This window comes from Alternaria atra, assembly GCF_907166805.1.
Source record: "Alternaria atra isolate CS162 genome assembly, contig: 23, whole genome shotgun sequence".
NCBI lineage: Eukaryota > Fungi > Ascomycota > Dothideomycetes > Pleosporales > Pleosporaceae > Alternaria > Alternaria atra.
In genome coordinates this window covers 2,385,740-2,400,313 of record NW_025091321.1, presented here as the reverse complement: position 1 = coordinate 2,400,313, position 14,574 = coordinate 2,385,740, and the positions used below count along the sequence as shown (strand labels likewise).

Below are 14,574 nucleotides of genomic sequence, written 5' to 3'. Positions count from 1 at the left end.
AGCAGGAAATGCGCGACTATTGAGAGGTCAACTTCACTCTTCCCACTACCCATCACAGCAGCAGTCGGCCAAGCTGTCCCACCAATCAATGCCGCTCGACAACAATCCGCTACCCGCCACGGTGGTACTGCTCTCTGCGGCGCTCACTGTCCTGCTGGCCTACGTGCTCTACGCAGTGACCTACAATGTCTACTTCCACCCGCTGGCCGAGTTTCCGGGACCGCGCCTCGCCGGCGCTACGACATACTGGAAGGCGTACATCGAGTGCATCGCGAACCGGTCCTTTTGTCACTTCCTTGTCGAGCTGCATGCGCAATACGGTATGTGGGATTGATACCTGGTACACGGGTACATGGAAAAAGTGTTGCCGCTGACGTGTGCCGTTGCGATAACGATAGGCGACGTGGTTCGTATCGGGCCCAACGAGGTGTGTGAAGGACTGCAGCAGCGGATGCAGCCATCCCCGACCCCACTACTGTGTTACCACGTGTTACTGACGGCGGTTAGCTCCACTTTGCCAACCCCAAAGCCTATCACGACATCTACAACAACAAGAATCGCTGGGACAAGGAAGCCACACTGTATCAGAGCTTCAACGAAGACAGATCTAGTTTCGGTTTTCTCACTTATCCCGAAGCCAAGAACCGCAAAGATGTGCTCAATCGCTCCTTCTCGCCCGCCGCCATCGAGAGCTCCGAGGGGCTGTTGGTTGCAAAGGTCAAGGAATTGTGTGCAGCTTTCGAGCGGCGAAGCCAGGCTTCGAAAAGCACCGATCTGTTCTATGCATTCCGCTGCATGAGCGTAGATGTCATAACGACCTTCTGCTTCGGCAAACCCATCCACGCTGTTGACGAAGCAGATTTCAAGGCTCCGATTGTCGTGGCCCTGGATGCGGCGACGCCCGTTGCTATGTACTTCAAGTATTCCGATTTGTTCAAGAACTTCATATTGAAATGCCCGCCCAATCTGTCCAAGAAGCTTAGCCCGTTGACAGCGGGCATGATTGATCTAAACCAGGTAACGCCTTGCTCTGCCTCTCGCTCTGAAGCCAGCGCTCTACTAATATGGTATTGTAGTTACTCTCCCAGCAGATCAACGAGCTCACCGATGATCCGGAAAAGCTTAAACTCCTTCCCCACAACATGACCATTTACCACCGACTGATGGACCCGGAAGCCCATCGTGACAAGCGGATTCCCTCGGCTGGCAGCCTGTATGAAGAGGCTCAAGCACTCATGTTTGGTGGCACTGACACGGTCGGCAATACCCTCATGGTGGGAGCTTTCCACTTGCTCAAGAATCACGAGAAGATGCAGAAGCTCAAGTCGGAACTATCAGCAGCCTGGCCTTCGCTCACAGAGAACGAGCCCAAGGTACGCGATCTCGAGAGGTTACCTTATCTGAATGCCGTCATCAAGGAGTCGCTCAGGCTCTCATCGGGCGTCACGTCTGGTCTTTTGCGCATCGTTCCTGCGACTGGTGCCACGATATCGGGAGTCCAAGTGCCACCCAAAGTACGTACAGCTTCTGTTTGAGATGGACAAAAGACTTGTGTGCTAACTGCATCCTAGACCATTGTTTCATGTGGTAGCACTTTCGTCCACTTCAACGCCAAGATTTTCCCTGAACCAGACAATTTTGTTCCGGAGCGCTGGCTCGACGAGTCGGCCGAGCTGGACAAGTGGCTTGTTGCCTTCTCGCGTGGCCCACGTATGTGTTTGGGAATCAAGTGAGTCTGATCCTTGTTTAATTGAAGTGTGGTCGGAAACTAACGTGGTTGATTGCAGTCTCGCTTGGGCAGAGTTGCGTCTCGGTTTTGCTCACGTGTTCCGCAAGTTCGACCTGGAGCCCAAGGGCCAGTTGTAAGTCAAACCCTGCCTTTTCGACTTGACTTGATTCGACTCTCAAAATAGCTATACGGATTGTACTAATAATGGACAGGCCTGATCAGCTAGTGTGGCGAGATGCGTTCTTGCCGTTCTTTCATGAGGATCATTTGCAGGCGAATATGCGGCCTGTCAGTGCGTAATGTGTCGGGTGCACCTGTTCTTGGTGTGTTAGTAGTGTGGGTGTTGTTCATATACATAATGCGTATTGTCTTGCAAAAGGCGACAGATGATCAGCTGACCGTTGATCGTTGTGCTAGTCGTCGACTGTCCGTTGTCCAGACTTTCACACGTGTAATTGAGCGCCGATCAGTCGGAGATATGGCACCTGGGCGCAGATCAATATAGCCTGAGCTAGCGCGCACCGAGGTGCAAAGGGAAGGTGCTAGAGCGTGAGCCTTCCTCCTCGGGTCAATGCTTTCCTGAAAAGAGTTTGCCAGATTCAGAAAGAGTGCGCTGTGATGTCAATCTGTGCGCCCTATCCACAGAAGGTGATATGTGAGGTAGAGAGCATCCTTCTGCATGCCTATCCAAATGTGCGAAGGATTGTGTCAAGGTACGGTGTTGGAGAATGCGACGAGGGGGGGTTTTCTTTGGTGCACGGCATTGCATTAGCTGCGGGCTCTATTGCGGCGTCAGCTATATGCGCGGTGGTATGAGCGCGCAACAATGTAGTTGACTGCTTTGTCCAACCACGGCGCGAACATGGATATGTATGTGACAAACCCGCCGCTTATGGGGAAGCGGACAGTCAGAGAGCAAATGTAGCTGGCGATCATGTCGATCAGCAGCAGCAGTAAATGGTTCGGGCAGGCAGTTGATGTTTCAAGGTTTGAGTCGCGAGACGGAGAAGCTAAGGGCGGCGGAGGTTTTGGAGCCGATGGTGCTGGGGATGTGAAGCTTGTATGTGTCTCCAATCGGAATGGTCGACGAGGGAGCAAAAGGGCCGATGATTGGCGGGAAGGCTGTCCAAGAAGGTGAGGCGGAGCGCGTCGAGATGAAGGATGACAGGCGGGCCGCGTTGGCCGAACAGTTGACATGGTGAGAGACGGATGTGATTGTGCAATGCTCGAAAGGCATGAAGATCAGCCAAGGGGGGGACCGGTTTGGGCGTCTCATGTGGAGAGTTGTGGGATGAGGTACTCGGCGGGGACTAGCTAGTTAACGACGCGCATCGTCTCCGGTGCATGTGAGCTAGACCCTGTTGGACAACATGGACTTGACTTCTCCCCGCTGAAATACACACGACCTCAACGACGTGCATAACACGACGTCCCCAACAGCCAGGTGCCCCTTCGCCTTTCCCCAAGCACATGAAAGCGTCGCGCATTCGATTCGATTCCCCCTCGGCTCTCAACCTTCCAATGTCCGTATCGCGCCTGGGGCTTGTCTTCACGCCCGCCATCCGTCGTACACGCCTTCTTGTGGGCCCGCCCTCGCTGTGAGCGTCCGGAATAGCTTTGTTCAAGTATGCCCGCCACTGGAGGCAGCAGGGCAGTCCACGCGCCGCCTTCGAAGCCTACAGAGAAGGGCAAGATGGTGCAGGCCATGCAGCCACCGCGCAGAGAGAGCAGCGCTGGCGTCCCAGCCCAGCGGCCCGGCATCAAGACGCGCGCATACTCTGCTCCAAACGCCCCAAAGAGCGACGGCGATGTTGGCAGCGAGCTCGACCGCACAGACGAAGACAATGAAGGCGAAGAGATAGCGGATGATGCCTTCTTCCAGCGATACCACTTTCCCCAGCCCATCCTCTCCACCCAGGAAGAAGAGGGCAGCAGTGCCGAATCCTCTTCAGACACCGAGGGACCTCTCTCGCCCACGCACCACAAGGACCGCCAGTCGGCACAGGACGCGACGTCGGAGCCATCTACGAGCGTGAGTACTCCCAAGCGGCAGGAGCAGTGGCAGGAGCAGTGGTAGAGCAGTGGCAAGAGCAATAGCAGGAACAATGGCAGTCGCTAACAACCATCAGTCGGCCAACAGCGATTCGGCATCACCTATCCAAGACCTTAACATTGCCGTCATTGGCGCGCGGGGTTCCGGCAAGTCGACCTTTGTCCGCCGCGCCCTCGGGCTACCAGAAACCTCGACAACGACCAATTGCTCGCGGCGAATGACAATCGACGGCACCCCCTACATTGTGCGCTTCCTCGAAATGGCCTTCAACGACGTGCACGTGGGCGACCGCAGCATCATCAAATGGCCAGAAACCATACACGACTTTGCGACACCGCGCATGGATGCAGCCGTTACCATCTACGACGTCACAAACCAGGAGAGCCTGGGCAAGGTTCCCGAAATGCTGAGTCGGTACCCCGCCATCGCGTACCACGCGCGTCTGCTGACGCGACATGCTGACCGAGTCCAGGCACACTGTCCAAGGCACAATTACCCTTTATCCTCGTAGCCTGCAAGTGCGATCAACACCCCGCCCACCGCGAAGTCGATCCGTCCGTTGTGGAGCAAAAAGCAAAGTCCTTCATTGGAGACGTGAGCGTGTTTCAGACCTCCGAGTCGTCACCGGAGACGCACCGAGGATGCCTGTCCGTCATCACTCGTGCAGCGATAGCGGCCAAGCGACGTAAGTCATTCATTTCCTTTTCCAATATGCTGAATACAATGTCCTTACAAGGGTGCAAGTCATTGACCCCATGCAGCCAGGTCCCAAGCGTCAATGGCGCGGCGGCGGGCCAACTCTTCCGCCGTAAAATCCATCACCCAAAAGGACCTTTGGAGCCGCAAGCACGAGCGTGCTAGCTCGGAGATCTCCATGAGGTTTCAACGGGCTTCTAGCGAGGTCAAGGGTCACCGTTATAAGCCCAGCGATGCCAACAAAACTTTTTTCAACGCCGAAGAGTCTCCCGGCTATGATTCGCAAGAATCCGATGACCAGGACTCGGACGCCGGCCAAAGCATCATGTCGGTGAAGCCGTCGGATGAAAATGGCTACACTTTCGAACAGCTCGTCGACCGACTACTCGCCCAGCCCATGTCCAAAAATGACTCCAAGTTCGTCTCCGTCTTCCTTGCCTTGTACCGGAGGTTTGCAACACCAGGTCAGCTACTCGAAGCAATCATCAAACGTTTTGAAGCCCAGAACAAGGAGAAGGACCTGGCCATGATCCGGATAATCGCTCAACTCCGTTACCTATCCATCTTGCAGCAATGGGTCGCCTACTACCCTGGTGACTTCGCCTATCCAACGACGCGCCGACTAATCCGAAGGTTTGCATCGTCGTTGGCCTTGAACCGCGAATTCTCCGTCGCCGCGACCGAGATCATCCGCGATCTGGAGATGGTCACTGAAGACGACGACACCGACTGGGCATGCAGCGACCGCCAACGCCACCAGAACGAAAACATACCGACATTCCATAACAACGTCCTGGACGAAGACTCCGATGAGGACGAGTTTTCAAGAGCGCTGGGCCACATGTCTATGAGCAGTTCGACGCGGAACTCGGTTGCCCGAAGCAGCGTAACAGGCGGTGCATCATCCATAAGCGGCTCCATGGGCTCATCGCAGATCCTCCTTACCCAAGTCGAGAAGAACGAACGACTGGCTCGACAACTGGAACCTAACCCGATCAAGCCCCTATCCAAGATCCAGTGGCACCAGCTCATGAGTGAATCAGACGAAGCGATCGCGAAGGAACTTACCCGGATAGACTGGATCATGTTCTCCTCAGTACGACCACGCGATCTCGTACGCCATGTCAGTCTGAATGCCGAAGAGAAGAAGCGATGCAAGAACCTGGAGAATGTAACACGCATGACCGAGCACTTTAACCACGTCGCCTACCTCGTCACCAACTACATCCTTCTACGCGATAAGCCCAAGCACAGAGCCCTCATGATGGAGAAGTGGATGAAGATTGCACGACAGCTTCGGAAATTGAACAACTACAACATGCTTGGTGCCGTCATGGCAGGCATCAACGGCACAGCGATTGGCCGACTTGTGGCGACTCGGGAGTTGGTCCCTCAAGCCACAAACCAAGACTTCTGGAAACTCGATATCCTCATGGGCCAAACGAAGTCGCATTCTGCCTACCGACTGGCATGGGAGAATAGTTCCGGCGAGCGCATACCATACATACCACTTCACCGTCGCGACCTCGTATCAGCTTCGGAAGGCAACTCAACGTTCGTTGGCGACAAAAAAAAGACTGATTCAGCGTTCGCCCCACACCCGGGCGTAAGTGTCTTCGAAGGTGTTGCAGGGAAACGTGATAGCCGAGAGCCACCGCCCAGCGGAGTCGTCGGCAAGGAACGCATCAATTGGCGCAAGTTTGAGATCATGGGTGAGGTCATCGTCGGAGTACAACGCGCGCAGGGCACGCCGTATCCCAACTGGCAAAGGTGTGAAGAGATACGGAATTTGATCTTGGATATTAAGATTAATAAGGACGATGAAGTAGGTTTCTCCAATTATTATTAATAGATAGTGTAGTGTACTGACATCACACCAGGAACTATACGAACGCAGCACCCATCTCGAAGCCGGCCGGGCCGACGAGAAGAGCAGAATTGCAAGATGGTTCCGAGAGCGTTAGTTGCTTCTCTCCTTACCCACTCCTAGCTCTCTTATCTTCATCTTTCATGTTGAGATCGGATAAGCTAAGTGTAGGTCTACTACAGCCGGGCGCTTGTCGTTGCCCTCATTGCCTTCACTCCCACCAGCACAAAACTACCAGGCCGCCGCAAGTACCACCAATTTTCTGCGTATCTGAGGAGCTGTGAGTGACGCGGAATATATTGCACATGGTTATCGCATCTACAAATGGCGTCAGGGCGCCATCCCCAATACGTCGCATATATACCTGTCATGCGCGCCATCTACGCCGCACATCGCATCCCATACTATCGACACCATCTACACCATACACACCACATACACCGCGTCTACATCATCTACATCATCTACACCACATATACCCCATCAGTTCCGGAGCGGACTGCATTCCATTACGGCATACCGGTTTGCGTTTTACATCACGATTGTCATCTGCTACCATCACTATCCATTTTGTTTTGGCTTCCATTGCACGATACCTCTTATCCAACCGGCGTTTTTTACATACAGTGGGGCAACTACCACACGGTCATGTTACATCTTTCCTTACTGCGGAAGCGGATGTCGGCTCCTTGCGGTTGGCATCAGGCAGCGGAATGCAGACTTCTCATATGTAAGCGGTGAGCCCTTTCGTATTCTAGCCGTATAGCTATCACTCAATCATACCAATTATCTTTCACCACTATATCCTCCCTTCCCTTTCACCCATCGGACAGTTCCATGCCAAACAATATGTTTCACCAAGGTAATCCCCTGCCATCAGGCCCAAGGAACTTCCCATTCGTATGCTCCAAAGTTGCGCTCTCAATCACACCCTTAATCCCTTTTGTGCTGTGCTCCACAGAGATGATGTGTGCGCTCAAGTCGATCCCTTGCTCTTGCAAAGGATCGAATCCGGCTTTTCCCATTTCTGTTGCGACCATGCTGTGCTAGCGTTAGTTCTGGGGGAGGAGGAGGAGGAGGAGAAGAGGAGAAGAGGCATCATGCAGAGCAGGTCGCCGCTCAACACAAACAGAAGAATGACACAGACGAACATACCCAGGATGTTGGCACCAAACTAGCACTTTATCGTCACCAGTCTCCTCGAGCGCAAGCCACTTGAACAAGAAATTGGCCAGCGCCTTACTCGCTCCATACGCCGAAAGCGGAACAATAGTGCTCATGCTCTGCAGGCTTCCGCCCGCGCTAGACATGTAGATGAATTTGGGTTGGACCTGGCTACTCGTAGATCCAGCATGGCGTTTCAGTAGGGGAAAGACCGCTTTGTAAAGCTCAAGCTGGCCAAACGCATTCACATTGATGTAATTCTGGATATCTAATGTAGTAGCGTCGCGGAGTTTGGGTGTGGTGCCAGCGATACCAGCGTTTGCTATGACGACATCGAGGGAAGTGATGCCGTGGTCGTTGGGCAGGGAAGCGATGCCAGTCTTGATAGATTCGGTGGATGCGATATCGAGTGCTATGACGATGAGCCGCGAGCTAGGTGCTTTAGGAAGCGAATGAAGGTGTGAGGCGGATGAGTGGGAACGGACGGAGGCTATAACGGTGGTGGAGGGTTGGGATAGGTGGAGGGAGACTAGGCCGAGGCCGATACCGCGGTTTGCGCCGGTGATAAGGATCGTGAGGGGAGAAGGGGAAGACATTGTTGATGGAGCAGTATATTGGGATAATGATGGAGGGGGGGAAGGTGGTAGAAGTTGGATGTAGGAGAAGCTGGAATGAGGGGCTTGATGGATGTATAGAGATATTTACAGGACGAGTGATATGCGATGTGAGTGCAGATGAAGAACTGCGCTTTATATGGGTAGATCAGGACGAGCGATACCGTAGGTCTATTCAGAGTTTCATCCACTAATTACTATGATGCCGGTAATCAGCCCTCGCCCGCACAACGCACAAGAGGCATGGGCAAGTCATTGTCACGTCCATGGAAGTCCGCTATGCTTCGTAGTATATGCGGCGCTTCTCGAGACTAGTCTCCGCGTACTAGCGGAGGATGTGATAAGCTAGCGGACTTTCAACCCCACTCCACCGCTGTTCCACCAACCTCATTCATGTCGCAAACCATCGATACCGTCCGTGCAAGGCCGCGGACGAATCCAATGTTGGTCATTATCCTATCGAAACCGATAGTCTTATACCAGAAACGAAGCCTTGCGCGGACGATATGTTGACCAGGGCATCGCGCCACAAGTCATGTTTAGGATGCATCCAGACAAAACGAAAATGCGATCGAACACAGCCCAGATGCCAACGCTGCGTCGCAAGAGGATCCGAATGTCGATACATCCGCCAAGGTCGTTCTCCGCCGCAGCGAAGTACTCATCCCGGCGAATCAGAGCAGTCAGTTCTTGCCATGGAGGAACTTCTACATGACCAACTACCTAGCAACTGGCAGCTGCAAGAATATCATACGGGACCTATAACGTCGTTTACACAATGCCTAGATGACGCCGTGTTCAAATTCCCATGTCATCCTTTCAACCTGGGGGAAATGCCATACGAAAATACGTTCCATTTTGGTAGTAGTAACATCCAAAACAACGTCGCTGTACAGATGCCGAGCAGTACTAGTGCTACTGATTTACTCATCACCCAACCCACCACACCAGATGTCGGATTACTCGCACGAGTAGCCTTTGTAGCGAAACGCCTAGCAACAATACCCCATCGCTTCGCCTCGGAGGGCCAAACAATGTTCATCCATCGAGCACAGTTCCAGCACACATTCCCGTCTTCGCTCTAAGATGCGATGAGCGCGTGCGCCTTGTACAGCATGAAGACTGAAGCGAACCAGGCATTAATTTTTAGTCACACGGAGCACAAATGCCGGCAGCTTATCGCAAGCACCAATACGCAACTCGCGTCGAGAATGGAGCTTCTTGCAGCTTTGCAGGCACTTTTGCTGTATCAGATGATTCGTCTTTTTGATGGCGATATCCGCCTGAGAGTCAATGCCGAAGTCGATGAACCAATCACTCTTCAGTGGACGAGCCAGCTTAAAGCTTCGATGCGTGACAACGCAGTACATCAAGGAACAACACATCTCTCACGATGCAGTACTCGTTCCTCCCGGATTGGAACTTCAATTGACTCCTCGGACGACTGGCACACCTGGTTTACCGCGGAATCCACTCGCCGAACAATAATAACCACCTACCTCCTCTAGGGCATTTACAGCTTCCTCAAACTCGGCTACGACGGACCAACACCAGATCTACGACTCTCCTTCACCGCACAAGCAGCGCTATGTAATGCGCAGTTTGAGGCCAGTTGGCGCTGGGCACGAGAAGATAATAATAAAGAGAGATTTGAGATTCGGGTTGAGCATTGGGAGGAGGCGATTGCGAAAGCGAGGCCAGGGGACTTGGAGGAGATGGGGGTATGCATTATGGTTATGTTGTGGGGGATTGAGAGGACCAGAGAGTGGTTGGGTAGGAAGTTTGTGAGCAGGTTTGGGCTGGAGGGGTTGTAGAGGAGTCATACAATAACGAGTATACAGACGACTAGAGCGCAGCAAGGCAACCACTGCGTTGCGCAGCCTCACCGCTTCTTCGTTGCATCAGTTATCTTTGTCTGGGTTTTTTGGGATGTGTTGCTCTTGAATGAAACGTACATTGATCCCTTTCGTTCCATATCAGTTATAGGTAGAATCGGTAGGCGTATTGCTAGTCGGCGCTGCTGCAAAGCTTACTTCAATCCTCCACTATACCTAAGCTTGGTCGTCACTGTTCTTGTTTACACACAACATAAACTCTCAATACTCCCACGTCATACTTACATTTAAACTCTCAAAAGTCTTGTGGGACCTCGCGGGAGTGCACTATCATTATCCTGGGCTCAAGCACTGCTCAAAAGATGAAGAGCTTCAGTATACCTAGTAAGAACTGAGAACTCGCCCCGTGGGAATTTTTGTGTTACTCTTCTATAGTTTATAGCCTATTTCACCGTACTCGACTCTCTGCTATTGTCGCTGTCGCCTGTGTCCATGATCATCAGCGTCACCACAGCGGTAGCAGCAATGTGTGCGGTACACAGTCAACGGTGCCAAACTAATAACCCCATCGCAGAACGAAGTTACCAGTTTTATGTGAGAAAACTCCTAGTAGCAAGGCAATAGGAAAAGTGTTAAGGTCGTGATCAAAAGATCGCGGCTGATGGCGGGTGACGTCATAAGCCTTGTCGATGCTTTTAACCAATCAATCAGATTCACGCCGGTTAATACTACACACATCATGAAACCCAGCACGAAGCAGAATGCATACTTCTGATAATCACACGGTAGTTCATGTGGAGTTCTTCAGTCGTTCAATTGAGGTTGTACAGCCGTCAACCCCACGTTCCACCGACCAAGTGCGTCTCAAACTACGCATAATTCGCAGGGTTGGGAGAACATATTTGATACTTTAGCGTTACATATCACAGTTAAGGGGGATTCCCTTTGGCAAGCGGCACGTAAAGAGAACCAGCATACGCATCAATCTGTAGTAAGCGCTAAATCCTACGTTTCAGCCTCAGTCACAAACATTGTTTCATCTCTATGTTAGGAATCTTCTGGTAATATCAAACGACATACAATGACCTCGATGCCTAAGTGTAAAGTAGTTGCACGGAATGTCGTGAACGTCTGAACGCGCGGAGCACCCAGAGGTCTATTAGACCACTGCGGGAAACAAGATATAAGATCAATTCTTCCCTACAGACATTCCAGAGTCTGGTCACGCGGGTCCTCCACAATCTTCTTCCTCTCCAACACTACCAATTCTAGTGGAACGCGACCTTGACTGCGAACGTTACTGTACACTAGACTTAGCTCATCTACTGCGACATGGACGAAAAGAAGTTGGAGTACTTCAGCCTGCTTCAACATCAATTGCAACCATACTTTCCAAAATTCACTGCGTCATTAGTCGATCAAACATTCCTGGAGCAGGAGCAAGGAAGATGCGCTGTCTTCGACTTCGGAGAAACCCATAGCCGTCAGACAATATCTTTCACGACCGCCACGGAACTGGACTCCTACCTCGTAAACTCGCCATCGTTACCGGCTGTACTTAAGGGAAAAGTACGCTGCCGAAGACTTTTCATCCTAGAGGACCTACCCCGAAATTACATATTAAATTTAGGTTCCCACCTTCGAATACCGCCGAGCTTCTTCGCAGGTCACTGGGACGACCCGCCATCACCAGCATTCAATCATCGAAATCCATTTCGGCGTTGTACAATACCACACTTCCGACTACGCTATGCAATGTGCAACAGGGTGGAAGTGGAGGTCCCTTCGAGCAACAGCAGCACCATCTTTGCGTTTGACGCGAAGGTCAATCGACACCTATTTACATACGATCGAAATGGACGAGTTTACGATGAGGCAAATAGCCATCACGTACTATCCTTCTGGAGCAGTTCCGTGCGAGAAGATGGATCATGGGATGCGGTGCTCTTGGTCGACCCAGGACCTGGAACCCATGTCAGATGCTTGAAGACTGGAGAACTACATCCGCTGCGAACGAGACTGGCTAACGATGCATCAATGCCGAAACGCTTCCTTTACCCGGAGATCGAATCACTCCTAGAGTTGCCAGAGAACTGTTCGCAATGGGCGACGGCACACGGTTCCATAGGATACCATTGTATGTTTGACGACACGTTGCGAGCATTTCGAAAAGCCAATTTGACAACGATTGCAACCGATGATCCGTTGAGTGTTGTAGAGTTACCACGCAAGATAGTCATATCGGCGTTGATAGCATATCTTCGGCGCCGCTATCTGAACCTCATCAACATTCAGAACGACAATGCTATCCCGCAGATCATGCGTCAAAACTACCTTGCCAGCTTCTCCAAGAACAGCTACTCGAACTGGAGCAGCGAATTCTTTGACTTTATTGTCGGCTCACAGGCGGCTATGAAGGTCTTCGCACGCGAAATAGACGACAACGCTGCAGCTCTTGGGCTTGAGAACACAAAATCTGCAGCGCCACAGTGGGAAAAGGATGGCTGGCAGGCAATCAAAGAGTTGACTGGTGTCGTTGCGGAGACAGTCGATGCATTCGCACATGGCTATCTACAATACGTCACCATCCAAGAAGCGCGAGCGTCGAGTTCGAACGCGCAAAGTCTGTCCCGCATCACAGTACTGACTATGCTTTTTATTCCTTTGTCCACTGTAGCAAGCATATTTTCTATGGGTGGAGAGTTCCTGCCGGGTCAGGCGAAAGCTTGGATGTTTTGGGTAGCTGCACTCCCTTTACTGGCAGTAATTGCCTATCTTTACTGGCGTCAGATGGTTACCGAAGTCCTGCAGAAAAAGAAACAAAATCTCTTGCCTCTTCACAAAGAGCAGGACTGTAAGAAGTTATAATGACAATAACGTGCCTAAAGTTGGTTAACGTCGCTTAAAGTCATTAGAGCCTGGATTTATCAACTCGAAACAATCTCGTTATCAGATTCACATTAACTTTAGGGCAAACGATGGGTATTTTAGTCTGACTGACTTCAACTAACTATTCTACGGACACGGCATTTCCATGTTGCCGTCAATAGTGATCCCGTTCGACAACTTCAATCCAAAAGGCAGACCTCTCACATATGTGTCAGTATATTTCCTCCCCTCCCTCTCTGCAAAAGCCTGATCGATATCCTTGTACATGTCATAGCCATTCATCTCTTCGATCGTCAACTTCTTTGCTTCGTCCTCTACCTTGTAGTTGGACATTGACGTGTTACTAGAAAACCCAATGCGTTCGTTGATGTTGTATGCTGCTTTGGCAGCTGAAGCCTGGACTTTCGTGGCGCGAGGAGGTCTAACCTTTTCATAGATGGCGAGTGACTCTCTAACATCTCCTTTGAAGTAATCCTTGTTGAAAAGAATACCCAGAGCAGCTGCGTCTTCAAGGGCCATGCACGCTCCCTGACTTTGGTGCGGCATCATCTGCAAACGCGAGTTAGTCCAGTATCTAAGCAAGGAAGAAGCATACTTAGGCAAGATCTCTTACCGGATGTGCAGCATCGCCAATCAGTGCAATATCGTTCTTGACAACGTACGGATATGGCTGATGCACCCAAAGCCGCCAAGGTCGTACTTCAATACCAATAGCGAGGTGAGCTTTTACCTGCGCATCGAGCTCAGGATAGGGTGCAAGAAGTTCTTCAACAGGAAGATCGGCGCCGCCCCAGGTGTGATTCGAATAGTCTCCCGCGGCGCGTGGGAAGAAACAGTAGTATGAGAGAAGTTCGCCGCCATTGCAAGGCGATAAGACGATCTTGTCCCACTTGCCTTCTTGGCCGCCCCAGTACTCAAGTGCACTGTTGAGAGAGTAATCGACGAGCCCGAGCTTTCGGACGTCTTTTGTCATGACGTTCGCATGCAGGCAGCTGGATTCTGCTGGGCGCTTTTCTGTGGTTATGCCGATGATCTTTCGTGTTACTGATCCTATGCCGTCTGCTCCGACAATGAGATCGTGTTGTGCCTTGGTGCCGTTGGAGAATCTGATCACACCCGTCTCAACGTCTATGCTTTCGCACTACAAAGTGTTGTCAGTAGAGTGATGCGAGATGGCCAATAGTGTTGTTGCTGGGTAGCGATAAACTTTACCGGATAATTCACCAATAGCTTCACTGGCGTTCCAGTGCCCTCTTCTTGTAACGCACATTCCATAAGCATCTTGTGCATATACTGGCGATGGAACATGTTGTAGGCGTAACCCCACCTCTCTTCATAGTCATCGAGATCGTAAACGCTGACAGGCTCGCCAGTCTTCCAATCTCGATTGATGAGTTTCTTCAAAACAACAGGATCCCCTTTTTGCACATCAACCCCCCATTCGTGTAGCCAGCGAGTACCGTTTGCTGCGCATGAAACTGATGCTCCAGCCTCGCCTGCGAAGTCATTCCGCTCGTATATGGTGACTTCGTGACCGGCTTGACGCAGCGCAATGGCTGTTGATAAACCTCCAATGCCACCTCCGATGACGCCAACTCTTAGAAGCCTCCAGCCGCTGGGGTCCATTGAGCCCATGTTGTAGATGCTGACGTTGGTCAGGGGAAGGGATAAACTGCTGAGTAGCTCGTGTATAAAGAAGTGAAGGCGACCTCAAAGAGATGAACAAC

At 51.6% G+C, this 14,574-nt stretch overlaps 4 protein-coding genes across 4 annotated transcripts; 2 read left to right on the top strand and 2 right to left on the bottom strand.

Moving 5' to 3' along the window:
- Window positions 1–88: 88 nt before the first annotated feature.
- Window positions 89–6,442, top strand: ALTATR162_LOCUS4401 (uncharacterized protein; the record flags this gene model as incomplete). Its single annotated transcript, XM_043312012.1, has 11 exons — window positions 89–298; window positions 508–1,017; window positions 1,077–1,514; window positions 1,572–1,729; window positions 1,788–1,862; window positions 3,356–3,761; window positions 3,859–4,192; window positions 4,255–4,467; window positions 4,527–4,590; window positions 4,644–6,303; window positions 6,359–6,442. 11 exons carry the CDS (start codon window positions 89–91, stop codon window positions 6,440–6,442), a joined length of 4,152 nt encoding a protein of 1,383 aa, XP_043167947.1.
- A 757-nt stretch (window positions 6,443–7,199) lies between these two features.
- Window positions 7,200–8,105, bottom strand: ALTATR162_LOCUS4400 (uncharacterized protein; the record flags this gene model as incomplete). Its single annotated transcript, XM_043312011.1, has 2 exons — window positions 7,200–7,386; window positions 7,501–8,105. The coding sequence occupies 2 exons, from the start codon at window positions 8,103–8,105 to the stop codon at window positions 7,200–7,202; spliced, it is 792 nt and encodes a 263-aa protein (XP_043167946.1).
- A 3,608-nt stretch (window positions 8,106–11,713) lies between these two features.
- ALTATR162_LOCUS4399 (uncharacterized protein) lies at window positions 11,714–12,826 on the top strand (the record flags this gene model as incomplete). Its single annotated transcript, XM_043312010.1, has 1 exon — window positions 11,714–12,826. The coding sequence occupies one exon, from the start codon at window positions 11,714–11,716 to the stop codon at window positions 12,824–12,826; it is 1,113 nt and encodes a 370-aa protein (XP_043167945.1).
- Window positions 12,827–12,973: 147 nt separating this feature from the next.
- On the bottom strand, window positions 12,974–14,482 carry ALTATR162_LOCUS4398 (uncharacterized protein; the record flags this gene model as incomplete). The annotated part of the gene is made up of 3 exons (XM_043312009.1): window positions 12,974–13,396; window positions 13,461–13,988; window positions 14,060–14,482. The coding sequence occupies 3 exons, from the start codon at window positions 14,480–14,482 to the stop codon at window positions 12,974–12,976; spliced, it is 1,374 nt and encodes a 457-aa protein (XP_043167944.1).
- Between the last annotated feature and the right edge of the window lie 92 nt (window positions 14,483–14,574).